The following is a 22,825-nucleotide window of genomic DNA, read 5'->3' on the forward strand; positions in this document are numbered from 1 at the left end:
TCAATATATTTCAATCAGTATTGTTAAGACTAAAATTTTCCAAATTTCCCAGACTGTTTACATTAAAGATACATATTTGGGTTGATTTTAGCCAGTGATTTGTATTACATCTGGTTGTTTAATGATTTGTTATTTGCAGAAAGTTCTGATACTCTGATATCTTACGTCTTGCTTCCACATACGTATGTGACTGATGTCCTTGTATTCGTAAATATACAGATGATCCCTCCTAGTGTCTAATGCAGGGAATTGTCCTTTTTATAAGCTGATAACTCCCTGTAGCCACTGGGGAGATGGTGATATTGTCTGTTTTTTTTGCCATCAAACAGCTTGGCATGTGTTTACTGGAATCACTGAGAAAACAGGACTAATATTGCATGTAAGAAATAGTTGAAGTCAGCCAATCAGGAAAGCAGCATCTGCTTCATATACAGACATATGAACAGCTGAACAGGCGAGGCTGAACTAATTTGTCTAGCCATTAAAATGTTTGTTTAAACATTACATAACCTGTATTTTATCTAATCGCCCCTTCCTAACTTGACCAGCGTGTTATCTTGTTAGCAGCTTGGTCAGCTAGCATACTGCTATGCGGTCTCTCCCAAAGCTACCACAGAAGTTCAATTTTTTCAATGTACTCCTGGCACATTCTGGGCAAAAATATTACGGAGAGAAGGCAGGCATGTCAGACATCATAAAGACTCCTATAGGCATGAATGGACTTCCTGTTGAACTACCTCCTTAACCATGCGTCTGTGGAAACGAGGCGTTAGTATTGGAATATTTCTGTTGCTCTAAGTCCAATGCATTTACTGAAACCTCCCCATGTCAAAACCTGCTTTTGAACTGTCACTGCTGATGAGTTTAATGAAATAGCTGAAGAAAAGGTGTGCACTGAAATTGTTTCAGATGGCTTTATTTAGAATTTTTCTTTGTTTCTTTCCTTTTGTATTTGCTCCTGACCTCTTGTTTTTCTCTCTCTGTCTTTAGGATTACAACAAATCAAGTACACAGAGTTTAAGTGACACTGGCTACTCCTCAGATGGAATCTCCAGCTCTCATGGAGAGATTACCGGTCAGATTCAGGAAGAGGGAATTAAGCTCAGTGAAAGGGGGGCTTCCATACCCTCAGAAATCACCAAGCTGGAGAGCTCCATGAAGCCTCTGCTAGAATCAAAGACAGCGGCAGACCAGAAGCACAGGCCGCATTCGCTGTCTGTGGGACAGGAAAGAGATTACAATCCAGATGATGACGCAGCACGGGATGAATCAGAAGATGACCTCAGTTGTAAGCTACGCCATGATTATGTGGAAGACAGCAGCGAAAGTGGTCTCTCGCCATTGCCAGTAAGACAGAAGAAGTCACATAAAGATTTGACAGATGAGGAATTTATGAGGAGACAAATCATGGAGATGAGCGCCGATGAAGAGGAGCTTGAGGAACATGGAAGCCAGAAGAGTAAAAGGGGACATAAAACCAGTGGGGATCTCAAAGAAAGAAGACGACTCTCTCACCATTCAAATAGTTTTGAGGAGGAAACTAAGACATCAGATGGTGCTTATAAGGCAAACGAAGAGGAAGATGTTGTAATAGCTGGGGGACTCCGGCGATTTAAGACTATTGAGCTGAATAACACCAACAGCTACAACCGAGAAATGGAGCTCAGTACTGAGCATGACTTGAGAGAACCTGAGCTAGAGATGGAGAGTCTCACTGGTTCTCCTGAGGAGCGGTCCAAGGGGGAATACTCATCTACTCTACCTGCCACCACTCCCAGTTACACCTCTGGGACATCCCCCACATCTGTGTCGTCCATGGAGGATGACAGTGACAGCAGCCCTAGTCGTAGGGCAAGATTGGAAGAGGCAAAGCAGCAGAGGAAAGCTCGGCATCGGTCTCATGGGCCACTGCTGCCTACTATTGAGGATTCATCAGAAGAGGATGAGCTCAGAGAGGAAGAAGAACTACTTAGAGAGCAGGAACAGATGAGAGATCTAGAGCAACAGAGAATTCGAAGCACTGCACGAAAAACAAAGCGGGACAAAGAAGAGTTAAGGGCGCAGAGACGCAGGGAAAGATCCAAAACTCCCCCAAGCAATCTCTCCCCTATTGAGGACGCATCGCCAACTGAAGAGCTGAGACAGGCTGCAGAAATGGAGGAGCTTCACAGATCTTCATGTTCTGAATACTCACCATCTATGGACTCAGAAGCAGAGGGCTTTGAGATGATTGGTGGAAAACTGTACAAATCAGGAAATGAATATAACCTTCCAACTTTCACATCACTCTACTCCCCCACAGAGAAAACATCAGCAACGTCACCTCCTGATAAAACATTAAAAAGTGCAGAGGAGGTCTATGAGGAGATGATGAAGAAAGCACAGCTCATGCAGAGGCAAGGACAAAATGTTAATGCTTCCCAGCCGGACAGTAAACATCATCTTGATGCTGGAACGACCCTTACCCCTGGCTCAAGTCCAACACAAATTACAGCACCGATGTCTTTCTCCACAACTGGTAGTGATCCAAGAATACCCGGAATTCATGCAGCTCAGCATCTATCTAAAGAAACACAAAATAGAATGATGACACAGAGTGCCAAAATTGAAGGTGTTGTTGGAGTTGCTACGACCAAAGCCCAAGTGGGTCAGACCACCACTACAAGACAGACAGGTGGCCCAGTATCAGCTGGCAACAGAGGGAGCCCTCAGAGGTCAGCACAGGCATCTCCTGACCCTGGAGCCTCTTCCCTTACCTCCAAAGTCTTTTCCCTTTTCAAAGGTCCCAGCCCCCCAGTCTCTCCCACCACCTCTCCAGCACAAAGTCCAACACATACACCATCTGTAAGGCCCACTGGCGGTAGTGGCAGACAGCTGCCCTCTTTGCCTGGTGGTCCTACCTCTGCACCTGCATCTCATGGTGCTCAAGCACCTCAAAGGGCAAATTCACCACGTCTTTCACGACAACAGTCCTCACAAGATTCACCAGTGATGGTGATAACACTTGCCTCTGATACAACTACTTCTGCCAAGCCAATTACTGTAAATTCATCAACTTCCCCTTTGTCATCACCAACACAGGCCAGCTGTAAAACCTTGTACAGCACAAAACCCCCTGGGGCAAGTTCCCCAACATCACCACAAATGCATCCATCACAGCAGTCTCCAAAACATTATTCACATATGTCCCAAAATGTTGACAAAGTAAGTGTTGGTATTAGCACTGTGACCACAACTGCACAAAGTCTGTGTAAAATCTCAGGCTCTTCAAAAATTGTTGGTCAAAGTCAAACACATCAGGGCACTAATGTGGTAGATCTTAGAGCCCCAATGAGGCCAACTCCAATTATAATGACAGACCAGGGAATGGACCTCACTTCCCTTGCTTCTGACACAAGGCGATACTCTGTAGGAACAGAGCAGCCATCTGTTCGACACACAGCAGTCCAACCTCTTATTATGAATCTGAATGCGCAAGAGCAAACTCATATAGCTTTATCAACACCCACCACAGTTAGCATAACAGTTGCAGGTTCAATGTTTATGTCCCAACCCAAACAACAGGTTGTGTATGGAGATCCTTTACAAAACCGTGTGGATTTGGGGCAGGGTGTTGGATCAGCTGTTTGTTTATCCCAAAGTAAAACACCAGTTAGTGACCCTACTATTCCCAAAATTGATGCCTGCCTTGAGAACCTAGGTATACAACAGCAACAACTCCAGTTACAGCAGCAGAAGCTTTTGCAGCAACAGCAACTTCTTGAGCAACAGCTCCAACAGCACCAACAGCAGTCCTCTTTTGCTCGCTACAATTTAGCCAACCAGGTTCAGCCGCTGCTGATGAAAAAAGATCTAGTGGTCAGTCAGACTAGCAGTGCCCAGTCTATTGTGACTGCTAGTGCCATTCCTAGAGTTTCTCCCCTCGCCCCACCTGTAGGGTCTGGTGCTCCTACTTCAAATGCTCTCCATGAAATCTATGGTGGAACTGCCTTAGAGCTAAAAAACAAGCCAACAGTAATGAACTTATCCACGGGTAAGCCCCATGTTATGATGGTGCAACTCGATGAGAGTAGCACATCACAAGGGAGCACAGTGACTCAACTGGTAAAGCGAGAGGAACCTCCTCCTGCTCCTCAGGTCTTGGATCTCACAGGACAGATCAAACCAGAAAACCAAGTGGCTTGTTGTGATGTTGTTTACAAATTGCCCTTTGCTGGTTCCTGTTCAGGGTCATTCACTCAGAAGCCTACTACAGTATCCTCGGACAAAAACCCTACCACAGAAACCTCTCAAGCAGTGCAGCCTCCCCACCTTCCACAGTACAATGTCAGCCAACAACAACACCAGCCGCAATCTACACAGGGAGGGATTGAGGAACATAAACCCTATCAACCACCAGTAGCTCCCTCAGGAAGAATTCAGCCCTCCATGTCTGATACTAACTTGCCTTCCTTGACTGACGCTGGTCAATATCAGAGTAATGTCCAGGGGGGCCTGGCAGTGGATCTTAGCAACATGAATCAGGCTTATGATGGTGGATACCTTGGTTTAGGAGCACAGTATGGATCTTATACAGATTTGCGTCATCAGGGAGATTTTGCTGGTCCTTCATTACCTCTTCGCCGATATGGCTCCTTGTCAAATATCAATTCTGACTATGCCTATAGTTCACGGGAGCTATCAGGGTCACAGGACTCCAATCTAGCTCAGTATAGTGCAACCACTGCCAGGGAGATAAGCCGCATGTGTGCAGCTCTTAATACAGTAGACCAGTATGGAAATCGTTATGGAAATAAACCTGAATTAATTCAATATGGAGCTGGACGGGGCGGAACCTTAGCTAGACTAAATCTCCAGCAAAGCTTAGCATCAATACGAGCAAATTTACTGTATGGCCCAGACGGACGAGCAACAGCAAATGGTCAAACCCTGACAAATCTAATCAATGCTAGACAAGCAAGTTTACGTGCTTTGTACCCTGCTGCTGTAAGAGGGGGTGATGGCATGATTTATTCCACAATAAATACTCCAATAGCCTCAACCTTGCCAATAACCACCCAGCCTGGCTCTGTCCTGCGACCAATGCCTAGAGGAATTTACAGAACATACCCTACAGGTGTAACTGCTGTACCTTTGGCTAGCCTTACTAGGTTACCTCAAGTGACTCCCAGAATGCCACTGTCCACGCAAGGACCGTATTCCTTCCCTCCTCCAAATCAATACTCTACTTCAGCCACACTCTCAGGAACTATGCCTGATGCAAGCAGTTCACACCAGGAAACTCCTGTATATCTTGGAAAGCCTCTAACAACAGTTGCTCCACAAACAGCTGCCACAATTCAACCAACCCAAGCTGCAGTGCACTTAGGACCCCAAAATGTGCCGATAACTGGTATGCAAAGCATGCCAGATCAACAGACAGGCACTCAACTTACTCAAGTCCAAGGCCAGACTCCAACTGTGCAGTCAGTGCAGGCCCAAATACAGCCACAGCAATTACCTGCCCAAACTGAACCTTTATCTTTGACACAAACACAATCTCAAGGTCAACCCGTCAGTCAACCTCAATCATTAGTTTTGCCTCAGAGCCAGCAACAAGCAACACCCCTAGCACAAACGTCCAAACTCTCTCCTCCTGTAGATGTGCAAAAAGGTAAGGAGGATGAGAAACTCAGTCAGCAACAAGAGCACATGCTGCAGCTTGAACGAGAGCGTGTTGAACTGGAGAAATTAAGGCAGCTTCGCCTACATGAAGAGCTTGAAAGAGATCGGATGGAACTACAGAGACACAGAGAGAAAGAACAACTAATTGTTCAACGAGAGATTCAAGAACTGCAGACAATCAAACAGCAAGTCCTTCAACAACAGCAAGCAGAGCGGGAAACACAACTCATAATGCAAAGGGAGCAACTAGCTCAGCAGAGAATGCACCTTGAACAAATTCAGTCCCTGCAGCAGCAGCTCCAGCAACAGTTAGAGGAACAGAAAAGGCAAAAGACTGCAGCGGTGGAGGCTGCCGCTGCTGCTGCAGCAGCAGAGGCAGCTGCGGCATCAGCAGCAGCTGCAGCAGCAGCAACATCTGCCCAGGGTGCCATTCAAGGTGTTGTTGTTGGTGGAGGGCAACCACAAGGATTCATTATCTGTGATCAGAGTGGTAGAGTTATTCAACAAGAGGGACAGAGTGTCCAATTCTGGCAGGATGGTCAGTTGGTCCAAGCTGTGATGGCTGCTCGACCCATTCATAGTTCTGCCTCTGAAATGTCTTTGAGAAGCACCGAAAAACAGGCAGATTCAAAGATGATCAAAAAACAGAATTCCATGCCTCGGCTGAGGGATGGCTCAGAGGATGACTCCTTGAAGAGGATTACAGACAGCTGTGTGCAAACTGATGATGAGGATGGAGAGGATAAATTCATGAACAGGAGAAGAAGAACCAGACGTATTGCAGACTGCAGTGTGCAGACTGATGAGGAAGACCAGGGAGAGTGGGACCAGCAGCCTGTAAGACGCAGGCGCTCTCGTGTGTCAAAGCACTCTGAATCCAGTGGGGAGGCTAAATCAGACGGGTCATCCAAAGTGGCTTCTTCAAGTATAGCTATCCAAACCACAAATGATTCGTCATGCCAAACAGAGTCAGACCAACTAGGCAGGATTTCCCCTGCAATCCACATTACCATGGCAGAGACCTCAAAGGTAGACCTGTTACATTATATAGCAGCTCCTGAAAGGACTCACAAAGGAGAGAGCCTTGCCTGTCAGACAGAACCAGAGTCTCAGTCTCAGGGTGTTGTTGCACCTCAGCTCAGCGTTCCCACAACTATTAGTCCATACTCGACAAGTCTGCATATAGTAGGAGCAAACACGTCAGACCCAACCTCTCCTAGACTTCAAGGAGTTGCAAAATTTGAGAGGAGAAAACCAGACCCCCTGGAAATTGGCTATCAGCAACAAAATGAGTCTCCATCTCGTCAGCCCCCTAAATCTCCCCAGGTGTTATATTCCCCTGTGTCTCCATTGTCTCCTCATCGGATGCTTGAGACCACATTTGCCTCCCAGGAGAAACTTAATAAAGCCCATGTTACACCCCAGCAGAAGGCTTTTACTGCTGAATCACCCCAAAGGCACCAGACCCTACCTAGACCCATCAAAAGTGTGCAACGCTCCATGTCAGATCCAAAGCCTCTCAGCCCAACATCAGAAGACCCAGCGAAGAACAGGTTCTCCCCGTATCATCAGCAAGCTGTGTCCAATAGCCAGGTATGATGCCATCACTTTTCCCTTTAACAACATATCTGCTCTCTTTGTCTATAAAGTATTACAGAAATGACACTATTTCAGGGCTACGTGCCAAGATTTATTTTCTTTATCTGACAAACATTTTGACAAAAATTTAGTAGTTCCTTTAAATGACATCTGCATCATGAGCAAACAAAAGCTGAATATATGAAGGAATAATAATCTTCAAACCAATAATAACACTGCATAAGGATCATAGTTAAGTTCATTGTTTTATCAGTTCATAACAAATTTTGGGTCTATTACAGATAAATTATTATGAAGGATGCCATAAAATGTGTACATCTTAAGCAGACAAAGTAGTGTTTCTTTTGTTGTGTTTCTAGTGCCAAACCTTGTAAAAATTTGGCACATTTTAAATGAATAATTACTGTCTTGAATATAAATACAAGCCTTTAAATAATTTTAGTCTACAGTTCATGTCAAGGACATGCTTTATGTTGACAAAGATGATCACACAGGATCTGGCACAGAGAGGGCAACAGAATGTTCTTTTGAGAGCAGCTGGTCTTGCTAGGAAAGCTTTTCCCATCATCCTTTTCTGCTGTATCTCCACCCTTATTTTTCCCCTTTTTACTATTTTGGTCTGTTTTTCTCTCTCTGCCCCTCCCTCTCACTCTGCTATATCTTCTATGTCTGTCAAACCCTTTGGGGTTGCTAGAGTGTTGTGTGAAATCCTGGTGTGCTTTACTGTCTGTTAGCATCTGGTAAAAGGGTAATAAATCTGTCTGCTCTTACATAAAAATCAGATATAATTAATTTTTTCAAGCAAATGTAAATTAGATGTAAACTGCATACATGTTATCATGTTATTTTAGATCCCAGTTCCCTATCACATGTTTAAGTTTAAAAGACTTGATGCTTACATTAATTTACTTTGCAAACAAACAAAATTATTTCACAAGAAACAAAAACTACCAGAGTCTAAATGATTAGCCCTGATGCTAATCGACAGTTTTTAATCCTTTTTGTTGGATAACAGCCTGCAGGTATTTGTTGTAGCTTTCATCAAGTCTCAGACACATCTCCTGAGGTATACCAGCCCATTCTTCTTTGGCCAATCTCTCAAACTCCTCCAGATCTGATCATCTTCTGGCATGGACCTTTGTCTTAAGTTCACCCCACAGATTTTCAATGGTATTTAAGTCAGGGTTTGTGCAGGGCAGTCAATAACCTTCACTTTAGTCTTCTGGAGGTAGTTCTTCACCAGGTGCCACATATGTTTTGGGTCACTGTCGTCTTGAAGACAAAACGACAACCCAGACCCAGTTTTACTGGTGACTGCTTGAAATTTTCTTTCATACTTTTCACTTTTTACGGGCAACAAAACACGTAACGTAGCCGTTACTGGTTTGCACCACTGCCAAGCAGTAGACTCCATAGAGAAGGTTATCTTTCTTCTTGATTCCTTCCACCTTTTTGAGATTCCAAGTCCAAGATGCATGGAAGCATCCCCACAGCCAAATACTCCCACTAATGTGGCTCACTGTGGGCACGGTGTTACACCTCTCCCTTCTTTCTTCAAACATAAGCAACATCTCTATGACCAAAGAGCTCCAGTTTGGTCTCATCTGACCAAAGGACACACTTCCAGATGCAGAGTCTTTCTCTGGGTTGTCTTTAGCATGCTTCAGTCTTGCTTGAAGCGGTCTCTTCTGCAAAGGTGGGGTTTTTTTGGTCAACCTCACAGTCCATTCCTGTGAAGGCCTCTAGTGACTGTCTTCTTTGAGACTGCAATTTCTGACTTGGCGAAGTCATTCACTAGTGTCTTGGCTGTTGTTCTGGGGTCTTTAGACACATTTCTCACTAGTTTTCTTTCCAGAGTCTTTGAAATTGTTCTCTTCCTACCTCTGCCAGGCTTGTTCTGTACTCTGTGGCTCTTTTCGAATATCCTGATTATATTTCTCACTACACTTCTTAACACTTGGAAATGCTGCAGTAACTTTTATGTCCCTCTACTGCTTTGTGAGGACAACAATTATCTTTCTCAAGTCTAAATTGATTTATTTTGTTTTTGCCATGATGCTCAAAACCTACTGAAGTTTTTATATTGTGTATAAATAAGAAGATAACCCTCACTTTTAACTTGATTTTACAAGCTTTGTGCATTACAGAATTAAGCAAATCATTGCCCAACAGTGGTTTGTGCTAAAGTTAAAAAGGTCATTTCTAAAGGGGGCTAATAATTTTCACCCTGGTATTTTTTGTTTTTTGTGAAATAATTTTACCACTGTTTGCAAAGTAAAATAATGTAAGCATCGTAATTAAAACTACAGTATTTGGAAAGGCTGTGTTTAAAATTCCTCGTTCTGTTTAACAGAGTCCGGAGTTTGTCCTCATCTGTATGAAGTGGGGCATCAATTGGACCTATGCTTAAGACATGCTTGATATATTTTTTCATTCACAATGGTCACCATTTTATGAATGCAAATTGTTCAATAGAACAAGTCACATTAATTAATTTTTTACTAAGTCATGCACTAAGCAGCATCAACATGAAATAGAGTTGAGTACAATGACCTGTTAGTCAATGCCTGTGATTTTATTCAAGAGCATTCAAAAAATCAGTATAACAAAACATATTAAACAACTAATGAAGCCATCACGCCTGTAGTAAACAAGTTTATTACCATTGGTTTTTCTGACTCAAATGGCTGCGTAGCTCGTCACTTACAGTATTTCTAAAAATAAAAAACTGACAGACCCTCTGTGGGTAACCAGTGTTCAACAACAGAACCTATTTCAATAAAAAGAATGTATTTATAGCTGAGTGTTTCCTAATGTGTCTATTATTTCTCTTTGCAGATGGCCTCCCTACAGCACCAGAACGCTCTGATGAGAAAAGTAAAGAGGACTCTCCCCAGCCCACCTCCAGAGGAAAGTCCACTCCCCATTGTTACTCCAGCACAAATGTACAGCTCTCCTGGTATGCCACAGAGGGTTCTACCCAGACCTGCCCAGGGAGTCACAAAGGCAGGTTTGCTGAGTGAATTGAAAGCGGTGGAACAAGAGTCATCGAAGCTTCGTAAACAGCAGGCTGAACTGGAGGAAGAAGAGAAAGAGATTGATGCCAAGCTTCGGCACTTGGAGTTAGGCATCACACAACGAAAGGAGACCATGGTGAAAGAGAGGGAGAGGAGAGAGCTGGCCTATCTGAGATGTATGGGTGACGCTCGGGACTACATGTCAGACAGTGAACTCAATAACCTTAGGATGGCAGCTGCGACAGGAACCTTTGATGCAAATGGTCTGCTGACAAGGCCTAGCACTGCCCCAATGAGCCAATTCACGAATGACCTCAGTTCAACCTCCCAGTATCCCCCAACCTCATCTTATATGTCTTATCCATATCCTCAAACTCAACAATCGATGCAGCAGCCAAGCTCAGCCTACCAACAGATAGGTTTCCAACCTCCTCAGTATCCTTCATCCTCTGCACCCCAGCCGGGAACGTTCCAGCCACACCCTCCACCAGGCCCTGGCTACCAGAACCAGGGAAGCTACTCCTCTCGCATGTATGCCCAGTCTTCTTATCAGACAGATCTTGGCATGCAGCAGCATGGTCACCAGGGCTTCCACACACCTGGCCAGCCTATGCCAGGCCAGAGCCTTCCTTACCCCAGCCACAGCTCGTATCAACCTGGTCTCTCTTATCAGCCCCAAGCAGAGATACTTACGGTTCATCAAAGACCACGACAGACATCCTTGGCTGACCTTGAGCAAAAACTCCCAACCAACTATGAGGTTATCAGCAATCCAGCTGTGTCAGTAGCAACATCAGCTCCAGATACCAACTTTGGCCCTGTGTACAGCAATGCATATGGACAATATCGCCCCCCAGAGCCAGGTCTGACTCATTCGGTTGACAGCCCAACCTCTGCTTACGCTTCAGATGGACTCTACACCTCCAACCTGGAGCAGAATATTCCTAGAAACTACGTCATGATTGATGACATCAGTGAGTTGACAAAAGACAACACCGGCCAACCCACTGATGCTTCTGGGCATCCTGTCGGAGGACGGTATCGCAGTGAGAATGGCCCTGCACGTGGAAGTGCCTATGGGAGGCCAGAGGATGAGCCAGTTGATGCTTATGGCAGACCTACTGGCACAACAGGTTACCAGAATGCGGTGGACAATCGCACAGGCACCGCAGGAGGAGGCTCTTCCTATTACTATGATGATTATAAACACTCGTCCCGAAGCAGCTCCAGTAGCCACAAACTTAGTCCAAAGAATCTCGCACCTGCAGTAGTCTCATCTAAGCGTAGTAAGCACAGGAAGCAGGGAATGGAACAGAAGATTTCTAAGTTCTCCCCTATTGAAGAAGCTCGAGATGTGGAATCTGACCTTGCCTCTTACACAATGACAACATCAACAGGGGGCAGCTGTACAGTTGTGACCAGATCAAAGAAGCACCAGGATGATGGCACTTATGGGCTGAAGAAAAATGCCTATGACCAGCAGAAATATTACGGCACTAGTCGTGAGGGCCTTGAGGAGGAAGATCGCATGTACAGCTCTGGTAGATCCAGATCTACTGGCTATGGTATGGACAAAATTTCTTCCAGAGATGCCACAGGCCATAGAAGTAAGTCCTATGAGAGGGATGCCATGGAGCGATCTCAGAGAAGCAGTCGTAGTGGAAGGCCTCCCATGCGCCAGAATTCAGAAGAGGAGAGCCCACTTAGTCCTGTTGGGAAGCCTGTCGGCATGGGAAGAGGCACTGGCATAGCAGATGCCCATGATGTGAGGAACCAGTACGGATCCAGCCATTCATTGCCAGATGTGCAGGACCATCACAAGAAAGACCTGCCCAGGAGTCATGTTTATAAACCAGATGACCCTTACCTCGTAGATGACATGCACTGTGCTGTTTCTGACAGTGAAGGTAACTGGTGCTGAACAATTTGTGCTGCCTGACATTCGTTGCTTTAGTTTATGCTGGAAAGAGACTGCATGCCAAGTGGGGATATTTAAGAAGGGCACACGGCATTTTTTTGTGTTGCTTGTGGAATTTTTACAGTGATATATTAAGCCAACATTGCCTGTTTTATACCTATGCTTTGCACACATCATTTTTAAGTGAGTTTTTACACTTTTTTCTGTTGGACCCTTTGAAAAATTGCATGGCTCTTTGCTGTAGAGCACATTTCCCCTTTTTTTTGCATGGCTTCAATCTGCATGCTACTCCTCTCTCTATGTAACAGAATTGACAGATGATTTTTTTTTTGGTTCAAAAAGCATATCATTTGGGACAAGAGGAGACAGATTGGTTTGAGAAGCCACGGGAGGCTCGTTCTGACCGCTCAAGACATCATGGAAGTGGAAGTCACTCATCCACAGGTAGGCGTAGCAAACACACCTACCATGATTATGACGAGCCTCCAGAGGAATACCAGGATGAGTACGGCCAACAACGGCACTCCTCCACGTCTCGAGACCACCGTCACCATGGCAGCGGTTCAGGCAGACACAGCTCTTCCAGACACAGCTCAGATGATCCCAGGTCCTCCCGTTCTTCCAGGACACACCCCAAAGATCTATCTGGCCGCTCTGATGGCAGAAGCTCCACTTCTGCACAAAGGAGAGGTGGTCCAGATTCCCGTTCTGCCACAGCAAGCCCTAGGAACTCAGGCGACTTCTCTCGGGACTCAGCCTCCGGTCATCACCATGGGACTGGGGGACGGAGCCAGAGGCCACAGGGAGATCGCACAACCTCCAGAAGGCAGGATCCATCTGCATCAGGGCAAAAAGCACAGCAGCAGCAGCAGCCCCCACAGGGCCATGCCGGGCAGCAGCGGTCAGGTGGCCAGGGCCAAACTGGGAGACCCTCAGGCTCTGAGCAGTACGATAGTAACCAGCAAGCCCAGCAGCAGCAGCAAAGTGCACAACAGCAGCAGCAGCAACCACTGCAGCACAGCCAGCCATCTCAGGGCAGCCAGCCACCAACAGCCACTGCAGGAGCAGGAACAGCACAGCAACAACCCAAACCCAGCCAAGCCCAGCCACAAGGCCGCCAGCCGGGAGTTGGGGCTGCAGCAGGACAGGCAGCTGCAGCAGGACAGGCAACTACCGCGACGGTGAGTAGATCTTTGCCTGGTTTTACTTTTAAAGCTTCATACATACATTTTTTTCCTTGACTATATTCTAAATTTAACTGAATACGAAAGAAAATCATATGCTCTAAATGGTAGGATATGTCTCTGTGTTCATTTAATGCCAGACCAAAATGGATGCTACACCTGCAGCAGCAGCCCCAGGAATGAAACCCACAACAGGAGTGCCAATAGCACCTCAGGCTACAAAAATATCAACACCCCCTCTATCTGGCATTGGTAAGTTTTAGGTGCTCTTATGCCATACAACTTCCAGTACCTCAAAGGGAAATTGAAGATATTATAGTTACGTTGTTTGTTTTTGTTTTTTAAAGGCTCCAAGGCGGCCCCTGTTGGGATTGGTAGTAAACCTGCAGGAATAGGCAGTGCTGCAGCAGGACAGGCACCTGCTGAAGGGGAAAATGTTCTCACCAAAATCCTGCAAGGAGGGGCAGCTGAGCAAGCAGGAAAACTGGGAGATGGTAATGTCATAACAAAAAAGAAAGCTTAAATATGGAAATACAGCATAACTTTGGATGTAGCAGCTGTTCGATGATGACTTGAAGCTTTTGTTTGCAGGATATATTAATAATTCCACAAAAGTTGAGATACAGAAATGCCAGAAATGCTTGTTTCACGTCATTCTCATTTTACTTTCTTCTCCCTATAGCATTATCGGGCCTTGGGAAGAAGTTCACATCATTTTGGTGAACTGAATAGAGGAGAGTAAGTGAGCTTTGCAGTGTATAGAAGTTACATGTTTTAATCACTTAAGTGTACACAGTTTTGATGTTTTAATTTAGAGACATTGGCTGATGTTATAATGAGAGGCAACAGATGGCAGGCAGCAGAAATGATGAATTGCTCCACTTAAATCATGAATGGTTTTGAATTATTAATATGTGTGCATATCTCTTTACTAGTTATAGTAAACCAAAGGTTTTCTTTATTTTAGGTTATGCAGCGTTGATTTGAGATGGTCTGGTACCTTTGTACTTGAAAAACCTATGAAACTTCATTAAATACCTTTTCACACAACTGAGGAAATAAAGGAAGAGATTCTGGGTGCATCAGTGAGTATCTCATTTACTCATCCTTATCCTTGAGAAACTTTTTAAAGGTGTTATTTTATCATACATATTATGTCACCAGCTCAACTGCTTTTGTACAAAAAGCAAGTGTATGTTGGGTCTGATCTATTGTATCTTTCTTTTACCCCAAATCACTGAACAGAGCTGGAATCAAAGGATGCCTTGTCAGCACTGAATTTCCCAGACATGGGCACACAACAGAAGTGAATTAAATAAGGGTGAACGCTTTGTCAGCATGGAACAGGGGGGACTAGGGACACTGAAAAGTAAGTGACTACTTGCATGACTGTGAACAAACCTCTTTTTCACACATCATTTAGGCACATCATTGACTGTGAACAAAGATGAACGAAGGATCTCAAGCTCTTAATATGATTTAGAAGTGAAGCCCTGAGCTGCATTGAACATGATTACTCATCAAATTTATTAAATCTGCATCTGTACATGTATTTCAAATGATTAAATAAATTTGTCATCAAATTCTGCATTGCATTATTCCAGGTTCACCACTAACAAAACAAAGTGAGTCTATGTGACAGTGGACAGTATGTGGCACAGTTATTATTTCAAATCAATTCTCTTGTTTTCATGACCGTTGCAAGCTAAAATTGTTCTTGAAATTGAAACTCGATTTATTGCCCAGCACTTATGTTCAGCCTGTGGAGGGATAGTTTGCTTGAGAGAGCTGTCACTGTTTGTCCCTGCAAACAGAGACTCTAGACAGGATTGTATTTCATACACCACACAGAGAGACTTGAGAGTTACATAGAGCAATAAGATGCTTTAAGATCAAATTTCCTATTTCTGTTATAATTTAAAACTTCTGTCCATTTACAGATGATTACTTTCTTTCTCTCTGCTCTTTGTAAGATTGATTTGATTAGTATTATTAGGGAAAACGACTTGAAAAGACCTAACTAAATTTTGAACATTTTTTTTCACTGTATTTTGATTTCATAGCTTGACCCATGTACCATTTGTTGACATAGAGGAAAGGGGACTTATGAACTCTATTGAAACCAGACAGATGGTGTCTTTTTTTGGAGCATTTAACATCACCCATCTTTTTAAACTCTATAGCATACTCATGTATGTTGGGTAATACAGTGCCTATAAAAAGTAGGGGTGGAAATCACCAGTGGCCCAACAATACGATATTATCATGATACTTGGGTCATGATTTGATATTATTGCGACATCTTACCCTCATGTTTGTCGTATTTCCGCAGTATTTTATTTTCATGTAGCACTTCTTGCAAACCTTATGAGTCATGTCCATCTATTTCGTGCCCTGCTTGCATTCCTAATGTCCTTTACCCGGTGCTGTCATATTTGTTGTACTAACTTTCTCCTGCTTTATGACCGTCACCTCTGCCAACCTCACTGGACAAACAGTTGTACAAACTATTGATTTTATTTTTCCATTATCATAGACTTCAGTTCATATTAGCAACTTTGAAAAAATTGATAATTGGTGGATGAGACGATACGAAATATCACCAGACAAAACATCGTGATACTACGCTGTACTGATTTTTTCTCCCACCCCTAGTAAAAAGTATTCACCCCTTTGGATGTTTTACCATTTTATATATAGATCAGTCATGGTCGATATTATTTGGCTTTTTTTTTTGTTTTATCTCTTTAATGTCAAAGTGAAAACAGATTTTTTTAAAAAGTAATCATAACTAAATAAAATATGTAATGTGAAAAAAGTGACTGCAAAAATATTCATCCCCTTCAAGTCAGTATTTAGTAGATGCACCTTTAGCTGCAATCACAACACTGAGTCTGTGTGGACAGGTTCCAATCAGGCCTTCACATCTGGACACTGCAATTTTACTCCATTCTTCTTTGCAAAACTGCAAAAACAAAACAATTCAAAACAATTATGTGTATCTTTTACTGTCTGGGTCAATGTCTTGCAGGTAAATAAATCTTCTCCCAAGCCGACTGCTGAAAAGCATCCCCACAGTATGATGCTTCCACCACCATGCTTCACAATAGAGATAGTGTGTTTAAGATGATGTGCAGTGTTTGGATTCCACCAAACATAGTATCTTGTCCGATGGCCAAAAACTACTATTTTGGTCACATTAGCCCAAAGAACTTTCTCCCACTTGCCTTTTGGTGAACTCTAGTCAAGATTTAATATATATTTGTCAACAGTGGCTCTCTCTTTGCCACTTTCCCATAATGCTTTGACTGGTGAAGAACCTGGGTAACAGTTGTTGTATGCAGGATCTCTCTCATCTCAGCTGCTGAAGCTTGTAACTCCTTCAAAGTAGTCATAGGTTTCTTGGTGGCTTCCTTCACTAGTCTCACAAACTCAGTTTGTGAGGATGACCTGATCTCGGCAGATTTATACATGTACCATATTCCTTACATTTCTTGACGATGGATTTAACTGAACTCTGAGATGTTCAGTGCATTGGAATTTTTTTGTTTCCATCTTCTGACTTAAACTTTTCAATAACGTTTTTGCTGAGTTGCTGGGAGTGTTCTTTTGTCTTTAAGGTGTAATGATAGCCAGGAATACTGGTTAAAAAAGTGACTGGACCTTCCAGACACAGGTGTCTTTATACTACAATCCCTTTAGATCAGGTGATACCCACTACACTAATTGTGAGACTACTAGCGCCAATTGGATAGACCCCTAATGAATTAGGCCAGTAACTTAAAAGGGGGAATTTTTATCGAGTCACTTATTTTACATTACATATTTTTGTTTAATTGACAGTATTTTGTAGAAGTCTGTTGTCACTTTGAGAGTTTTTATGTCAAAAACGCCATATTATATTGACCATGATTGCTTTATAAAATTAATAAATGGGTAAAAATATCCAAGACTTTGAATACTCTTTATAGGCACTTTAAATGTAATCTCCTGTTGCTGGATTTGGGGCTACTTAATTTAAATTTGTTGTTTTGCTCTTGATTGGTTTGGCTGTTGTTTTGACTGGGACAGTCATGGTGCCCTTGAACCTTTGGCTGCAGAGGTGAGAGGCCAAAGGAAAGAACATGTGAGGTCAGCGCTACTATGGTTTACTTCTGACTTCACACATCTCCAGTAATCTGGGCCACACGCTGCTATAATTAGCCTGAGAAGGCTAACTGTGGCTTTGCCTTAATGTCACACACGCAAAGACGTGCAGGGACATGAGCACATGCAGGGACACAGAACGATGACTCATGGTTAGAATCACTCATTACATGGAAGAATGAGCTTATCAGCTAATTTTGCTCAATGCAGCAGAAATACAGAAGTACCAATAAAGCAGAATTCAAAGGGTAATTCAGCATCTGTCAAAAGCATGATGCATCAGGATGGAGTGGCTCATCTGAATGACAGTTCATGATTTTATGGTGTTTGTGTTGACATTTGGATTATTGTTAGCAGCCATGTCAGACATCTCTATGTCAGAAGCCAGTCTCAGGATTAAGAGGGGGAATGTGGGGTTAAACCTGACTCAGTGTTTCTCTGAGCAGCTCCCTAAACCCTCTGGATTTCTCCCCATACAGCCACAGCCGTGACTGACTGGAGTATCAGGAGAATGGGAGTAGGTGGAGGGTTTTTGTACCATAAGTGTGCTGTCCAGTGATTGAAATACTTATTTTTACAAATAATTTGATTTATATTGGTCTTTTTTTTTTTCATAATAGTTGGTTAATAGTTTGATATTCTGAAACACTATTAAGCTACTTTCTGCTAACATTCACATCTCGTACATCTCTTCCCCAGGAGGATAACAGCAGCAAATAATGAAGATGTAGGGAGGCAGAGGAGAGAGGGGGAAGGGAGACTCGTTTGCTGCTTACCATCCCCTACTACAGCAAGCCTTCTGGGATTTGTGTGACAGTAAATGGCATGCTAAATGAAGCACCTGGATATCATAGGAGGAATTCAGCATGTTGGTCATGCATGTCTCTTCTTTCAGCTCAATAAAGGGAGCCACACAGCGCCTTCTAAGGGGAATTAATGGAACACCTCTTATGTCTGAGGAGTGCACATCTGGCAAGGATATTTGATTCTACATTGATGTCTTTTGAAGCCTTTCCATGCAAAACTGTGAAAAAAAGGATTTTCATAGGTTTTCCTTGTACCAAAGATACCCATTTTTGTCCAAAATGAGACGACATACCTTGAATAGACAAGATGTATCACGGCAATGACAACCAACCTGACGACTCCACCACAACCCTTGAATGCTTGGTTTCACTGATCTCTGCAGTACATTCCAGTATAGGGAAATGAACCTTTCTCTGAATGTGTTTTAATTTCTCCTCTTTTTGTTTGATGTCTACAGAATGCATTGTGTAAATGTGGACATGAGAATGCACGCACAAATATTTAAAAAAAAAAGTCAAAAAAAAGAAGAAGAAACCCATATCAGTACTTTTTCACCACCTATGAGATGCCACTAATTAACACGTCTAGGTTCTAGGGAAGGAAAATACTACCAGTGTGCCCACAAGTGTGAGATTCACACAGATGAGAGGACCAAATGAGAGAGTGGCCACGGCTCTTTGTTAGCCATTGCAAAGCCATCCTTATAGTCAGCTCCAGAGCTGATGGAACCACTCTGGGTCCGACTATAAAAGGATAGAGTCCCCTCTGGGACTTTATCCTTTTTATTGATTTGTCTCATCTTTTAGTTTCTTTTCATTTTTTGCCTGATATTCACTGAATGGAAGAGCCTTATTCAGTACATGTTTTTACTTGTATACCTCACATGTTTGAAATTGTCCATGTCATCATGCATTTCTTTTTACACTATTGTATACTATTTTATGTACATAACCAAACAGAGATCTACTTATGTAAATTTGTCATTTGTGTATTCATCAAATCACTCTCCAGTGACTCTTCTTTTGTTGGTCGTGTCTTTCTTTGGAAAAAAAAACTTTATATTTTTCACTTTTTATTTGTCTGAATCTGTTTTCTTGCATTGAATAATTTGCTTGTTAATTTTTAAAAGCAATAGCATGCAGAAAATGGTATATAGCACAATAGTATAAATATTGTTGAATTAGTGATGGAAAATATCAAACACTTGTGTCGATAAATAGCCGTAATACAATTTGTCAGCGGGTTTACAACCACAGTACCATGTCCAAATGTGCATGTTATGTGCAGATGCATAATGAGCATGCAGACAGGTACGAACACACTCACAGACACACACTATATCTCACGTATTCACACCACGCACATGATTTGAGTTCCTTACTTGCATCCCAGTTATGTCATGTCTGAGCCAAGGTTAATTTTGTTCTCCATTTAATAGACCTGTTAGCCTGCTGCTCATGAATGAGGTAACCAGTTCACCCGATTATCTCACTAACAAGCTGGGCCCATCGTCTCTATTTGACACACACGAGCACTTGCAAACTCAAACACTTACACACATGCACATACAGGAGAGGATGAAAGCAATTCTCAATTCAAATGTTCTATGCAATGACTCATTTTGAACCTGGAAATGATTCAGCCTAAAACAGTTTATTATCATCGTTCTATTCACAAGAAAACAAAATTATAAATTAAAATATAAAAAAAGGTAATGAAATGTTTTTACTTAGCAACTCGTCTGTATGAATTTGAATATTGAATATTGAACTAGAATTGTTTTTATTTTTTTGTGGCATGTTTTGACCCCTCAATCCCCACACGGGGGACTTGTTGCCAAAGGGTAAACTGTGTAGACTGTCGGTTTTGAATGTCCACCATCATGTTGCTTTGAAGCATGGGTTTGCTTGGCTTTGTCTGGCTGTTTGTAAGCCCTCATTCAGTTTTTGTGCATTTTGGCTGACCTGGGCTCCTCAGTGTTTGGCTTGCAGTGACTGTCCGTGCTGCTATAAACCTGTGATACAGATGGTCAGCACTTCTCATTAATACTTGTCAGTGTACATATTGGGTGTCAGTATAACCTGTAGGTTGAATGGAATGCTTCTATCGGATATTTCATTGTTGATTAAACCACTCAGCAGCCAAGCCATTGAAAGGTGCATGACTAGATCTTATATTCTTTGAAGCTGTACCTGGATTTAAAAAAAGGGAAGGCATGATTTCACAAGGTTTACGTAACAAACCTTGACTTTCACTGGCCAATGTAGAGAATCTTGATTAGTTTAAAATGTTTAGCCAGTCATTCACAAATCAGGGCATGTCATTCTGAAAGCACAAGCCTGACTGGTAGCACCTGCTGCTTGATGAAGCGCAGAAACATGGGGGTTGTGTAACAGTGCCTCCAACTGAACAGTGTAGGATGTGTATCAAAACAAGAGGTGGAGATGGGTCTATATGAGGTGCATGAGACAAAACAGCCTTCAGTGCAGCCATCCGATTGACAGAAAAGCAGACAGACACACATTCTTACTGTAAATACAAGTTCATTTTTCTGTACAGCTCTTGAGTTTTGAGTACGGCTGTCATGTGCATCCCATGCCGTATTTGCTGCCAACTTTTTGTGTATAAAAAGAATATTTATTACCACAATGATGATGATGATGATGATGATGAAGAAACTGATGATGATGATTATTCTAATTATTGCATAAGCATAGTGTATGTGGCTGACTTGTATTGACTGTTTACAACAGTGGATCAAAACTCGTATTCAGAAACATATCCAGTCAGTGTATAGTTTCTATACATATTGTGTCTGTAAAACAAGAAGAAAAAACCTCCACAGCAACTGCAGTGTAGAAAGTCTTTGTCAGACTATCAGGAGGTCATTGATTGGATGGATGTGATCTGCAATGTGATGAGGGTAAAGGGAAGCAGCGGGAAAAAAATGAATCAAAAAATCTGGAAAATGTCATTCACTGTTGTAAGTGCAATGGGCAAAACGTCAGTCGTGTATCCATTGTGAAACCTTGTGTTCTATTCAGTGTATTCCTGTAAACAGATAGAGTAAATTTTGGTGCATCATGTCAAGTAATGTGAGTAATGAAAATATTGACCCTGCAATTTCCAAACAGAGAGAAGAATAAAAAGAAAAGGAATATATTGTGTTTATTGTGTCGAGTCTGTTTTTTTTTTTGTGTGTGTGTGTGCATGTGTCACCTCGTTTCCTCTGGCTCTGATGGAGACACTTGGTAAGTTTTGTTATAGCTCCACAGCAGACAGTGGAGAGATCAAGAAAAAGACCTCAAAAGCATTGCATCTGTTCAGATAAGACCAGGCTTTCCACACTGAAACAGTGATGACTTATCCCAGTGTGGGTGGCAGAGAGAGGGAAGTGAGGGAAGAAGTGTTTGCCAATGCAAAGTGGAGAAAGAGGTGTGAGTGTCTGAATGTGTGCCTGGATGTGTATCAGGAAAAGGGTGAATTTAGACAGCTTTAATTGTTGTTTACTAATATATTTATCCTCAATTACTCTGATAGGATCTCTGGGTGTATTAGAGTTATATCTAATTGTTTCCAATTGTCTCAGACTTTGCTGAGCATAGCCACTACGGGCCGCATCTGTAAGTTATTTTGGTGTTGATTGGTTGACAGATAATTTTATTCAGCGTTAAGTGATTGCAAAACGGAAAGAGGAAAAGCAACTGTTTTATTTCCCCAGAGAACAAATTTGCTTTCTCGCATTAAATTTGTTTAATTCGTTACAACCAAAACCAGCTCGTTACATGCAGTGCTCCTACACACTTCAAAAATCAGATATAAGACTTTTACAGACATTTTAAGACCTGAACTGAGAAACTCAGATCTGTATTTACTTGGACTCATCTGTTGCAGACCTCTACAGTGGGGCAACCTCAACCTTGTGGCAGGACGTGACGTATTAACCCTTGTTGGGTTTTTCTTCAGTTTGTGGTGTGCTATCTTTAATTTTATTCCCCTTGCCCCTTTTACCGTAACCCTAACCTTTAGGGTTTGGGTGCCTAACCCTAACCCTCTGTTGTTTTCCTTAGTTTGTAGTGTGTTAAATTTGAATTTATCCTCCTCAGTAATTTTTAAATTTTTATTCATAAAATTCTGTTGTTGTGAAAAATAGCCACTTAAAAGCTCTGACAGTGAGCGGAAAATATACGCTTAGGTAATGTACGTCACTTCCTGCCCTGTGGTCAAGGTTGCCCGATTGTCAAGGTCTGCAACAGATGAGCCCAAACGCCCACCACTGAGATCTGCAGCCACATCCTCTTTCAGATGTTAGAGAACTGGACTAGTGTTTTACAACAGTACAGTAAACCAGACAAAATCAGACAGGGGTTTGGGGGTCCTCCCCCAGGAAATTTAGTACATCCAATAATAAATTCCCTTAATTCTGGAGAATAATTCTGCAGCAACTTGTGGTGAAAGATTTTTTAAATCATATGAGGTTGGCTAGAAAA

At 42.6% G+C, this 22,825-nt stretch overlaps 1 protein-coding gene across 1 annotated transcript in view; it reads left to right on the forward strand.

The window, feature by feature from the left end:
- The window catches only part of bsnb (bassoon (presynaptic cytomatrix protein) b), a 108,956-nt gene extending 87,469 nt beyond the window's left edge, over positions 1–21,487 (forward strand). Inside the window, exons 5-13 of the mRNA XM_041782911.1 lie at positions 991–7,257; positions 10,102–12,187; positions 12,541–13,379; positions 13,523–13,634; positions 13,730–13,876; positions 14,065–14,120; positions 14,350–14,467; positions 14,628–14,751; positions 18,228–21,487. Of these exons, the coding sequence (XP_041638845.1) occupies positions 991–7,257; positions 10,102–12,187; positions 12,541–13,379; positions 13,523–13,634; positions 13,730–13,876; positions 14,065–14,105 (9,492 nt within the window). The 3' untranslated portion in view covers positions 14,106–14,120; positions 14,350–14,467; positions 14,628–14,751; positions 18,228–21,487. The remainder of the gene's footprint in view (positions 1–990; positions 7,258–10,101; positions 12,188–12,540; positions 13,380–13,522; positions 13,635–13,729; positions 13,877–14,064; positions 14,121–14,349; positions 14,468–14,627; positions 14,752–18,227) is intronic.
- Positions 21,488–22,825: the final 1,338 nt, after the last annotated feature.

This window comes from Cheilinus undulatus, linkage group 3 (genome assembly GCF_018320785.1).
Source record: "Cheilinus undulatus linkage group 3, ASM1832078v1, whole genome shotgun sequence".
In the NCBI taxonomy this organism is placed as follows: domain Eukaryota; kingdom Metazoa; phylum Chordata; class Actinopteri; order Labriformes; family Labridae; genus Cheilinus; species Cheilinus undulatus.